Here is a 2,500-nt window from a genome sequence, read left to right as displayed (position 1 = left end):
TTGCTCAATGTGTGCATGCATGTGTGTGTGTGTTTATGTGTTTGTGCGTGTGCTTACGTGTTTGTATGTGGGCGTGTGCGTGTGTGTGCGTGTGTGTGCGTGCGAGTCCATGGTGGCGCATGGACCAAGCCCACACATGACGATGACGAGACGCAAGTAAGCCACGACAACATGTTACTCACAGGCGGTAACCAACTCACGTTTTCTGTGCAGGTGTTTCCGCCTTTGTGGATGAGCAAGGCCACCAAGAAGCAAGTGTTGGTTGTGAAACAAACGCAGGGCGTGAGCTGCGGTACACAGCTGGTACACGGCAGGTACACGGCAGGTACACGGCAAACAGCTTGCACTCATGGTCATGGTCGACACACAGTCACACATACGCACGCACAGACGTCACAGATACAGATGCACACATGCTCACACATGGACACACACACACACACACACACACACAGAGGCACAGACACACGCACAGACACACGCGCACACACACACACACACACACACACACACACACACACACACACACACACACACACACACACACACACACACACACACACACACACAAACACACCGTCTTCTTCTGCTTGAGGTCGCCGTCAAGCATGGCCTCCACTGCGTCCAAGTCTGCCATGACGGCGTCGCGTTCGCTGCTGGCAAAGGCGTGTGAGGAGAAATGTATGATGTTTTGCACCAATTTTCCATCCAACCACAACCTGGAAGGCAGACAACCCAAACACAAGCACCACCTTCCCCAAGCCACACAAGCACACATGCCAAAGTTCCCCGTGGCAGAGACGACCAAGATCGTCGTCTCTGATGAGGATCGCGACACAGCAAACTCAGAGTTCAACCTTCAAACCATCCAAGAGGTGAACACGGTCGTGCCTGTTTGCATGTTTGTGCCGGTGACGTGACGTTAACTCTGTGTGTATGTGTGCGTGTGTGCGTGTGTGCCACTGCATATGAGTCTTCTTCCTTCACATTCGGTCTCACCACGCGCATCGTGCGAACCATGTGCACGTGCTTAGATCCAGAACAGCTGGGTGGGGGCAAGCGAGACTCTGGTGCGCGCAAACCGCCTGTTCATCATGGAGGACAAGCTGCAGAAAGTGTGTCGCAGAACCGTGAAACCGCGCCACTTCTTCCTCTTCAACGACATCTTGGTAACGAGTACCCCATGAGCGAGGGCAAGGCTTCGTACACGAGCTCAACTCACCCTGTTCCGCCATGTTTCGTTACGTGCTGGCTGCACTCGCATGCGCGTCAAAGCTTACCCACTGCATTGACGCTTCCCTTGTAGGTTTATGGCACCGAGGTTGGGCGACGGCGGTACCGCAACCAGCACGTGCTGGCCTTGGCTGACATCTCCATCCGCAACCTTGGCGATGACGAGGGCGAGCAGCCGTTTGGATTCGAGATTCTCCACAAGCGCAAGTCGTTCCAGGTATGCGCTGTACGGGCGCCACGCGCTCTCTGTGTGTGTGTGTGTGTGAGTCGTTGATGTGATTGTTCCTCTAGCCATTGGCTCACATTGTGTGTGTGTGTGTGTGTGTGCTCTTGCGTGCTTGATGGCGCAATCAAGTTGTTTGCCAGCTCGCAAGCCCAAAAGGACGTGTGGCTGGACAAGCTTCGCACCTACGTTGAGCAGGTGTTGTGGAGTTTAATGTGTCGATTGTGTGGACGCGTGCTGGCGTGCGTGATTTCACTCACGCACACACACACACACTCTCTCTCACGCACACACTCACTCACTCACACTCACTCACTCACTCACTCACTCACTCACTCACTCACTCACTCACTCACTCACTCACTCACTCACTCACTCACTCACTCACTCACTCACTCACTCACTCACTCACTCACTCACTCACTCACTCACTCACTCACTCACTCACTCACTCACTCACTCACTCACTCACTCACTCACTCACTCACTCACTCACTCACTCACTCACTCGTTCGCTCGCTCTCCTTTTCCTCGCATTCATGTCAAATACTGTCTTTGCGTGCAGGCAAGCGGCCGCCGGGCAGATGCGGAAGTTGCGGCGCGCGCTGTTTTTGTCCCCGACAGCAAGGTTCATTCTTGTGATCCTGCTGCCTCGCTGCAACCCAGCATTTTGCGACCGAAGAACAATGCACGCGCGAGTGCCTGTTGCTATCCAGTGACCCGCGTAACACCAACTCACACTCCCCGCCCCTCCTCTCCGTTCTCGCTCCTCTTCCTTTCACACTCAATGAACGACAGGCGAAGAAGTGCATGGTGTGCAACATGACCGAGTTTACGGTGTTGACGCGCCGCCACCACTGCCGCTGCTGCGGAAAAGTTGTTTGTGCTACATGCTCCCCTCACAAGGTCTGCCCGCACCGGCAAGCTTGGCACATGAGGAACCCACACCCTGCTTCATCACACACACACACACACACAGACACACACAGACACACACAGACACACACACACACGACACACACACACACACACACACACACACAC

General features: G+C 54.5%; 2 protein-coding genes across 2 annotated transcripts in view; one reads left to right on the top strand and one right to left on the bottom strand.

Moving 5' to 3' along the window:
- The window catches only part of PTSG_04304 (uncharacterized protein), a 3,839-nt gene extending 3,160 nt beyond the window's left edge, over positions 1 to 679 (bottom strand). The window contains exons 1-2 of the mRNA XM_004995146.1: positions 578 to 679; positions 201 to 223 (exon numbers count right to left, since the gene is read on the bottom strand). Of these exons, the coding sequence (XP_004995203.1) occupies positions 201 to 223; positions 578 to 637 (83 nt within the window). The 5' untranslated portion in view covers positions 638 to 679. The remainder of the gene's footprint in view (positions 1 to 200; positions 224 to 577) is intronic.
- A 97-nt stretch (positions 680 to 776) lies between these two features.
- The window catches only part of PTSG_04303 (uncharacterized protein), a gene marked incomplete at both ends in the record, with an annotated part of 4,913 nt that continues 3,189 nt past the window's right edge, over positions 777 to 2,500 (top strand). Inside the window, 4 exons of the mRNA XM_004995145.1 lie at positions 777 to 875; positions 1,035 to 1,169; positions 1,307 to 1,450; positions 2,255 to 2,362. Of these exons, the coding sequence (XP_004995202.1) occupies positions 777 to 875; positions 1,035 to 1,169; positions 1,307 to 1,450; positions 2,255 to 2,362 (486 nt within the window). The remainder of the gene's footprint in view (positions 876 to 1,034; positions 1,170 to 1,306; positions 1,451 to 2,254; positions 2,363 to 2,500) is intronic.

The sequence above is a fragment of the Salpingoeca rosetta genome (genome assembly GCF_000188695.1).
Source record: "Salpingoeca rosetta unplaced genomic scaffold supercont1.9, whole genome shotgun sequence".
NCBI lineage: Eukaryota > Choanoflagellata > Craspedida > Salpingoecidae > Salpingoeca > Salpingoeca rosetta.
The sequence above is the reverse complement of the archived record's forward strand: the minus strand, read 5'-3'. Positions and strand labels throughout refer to the sequence as shown.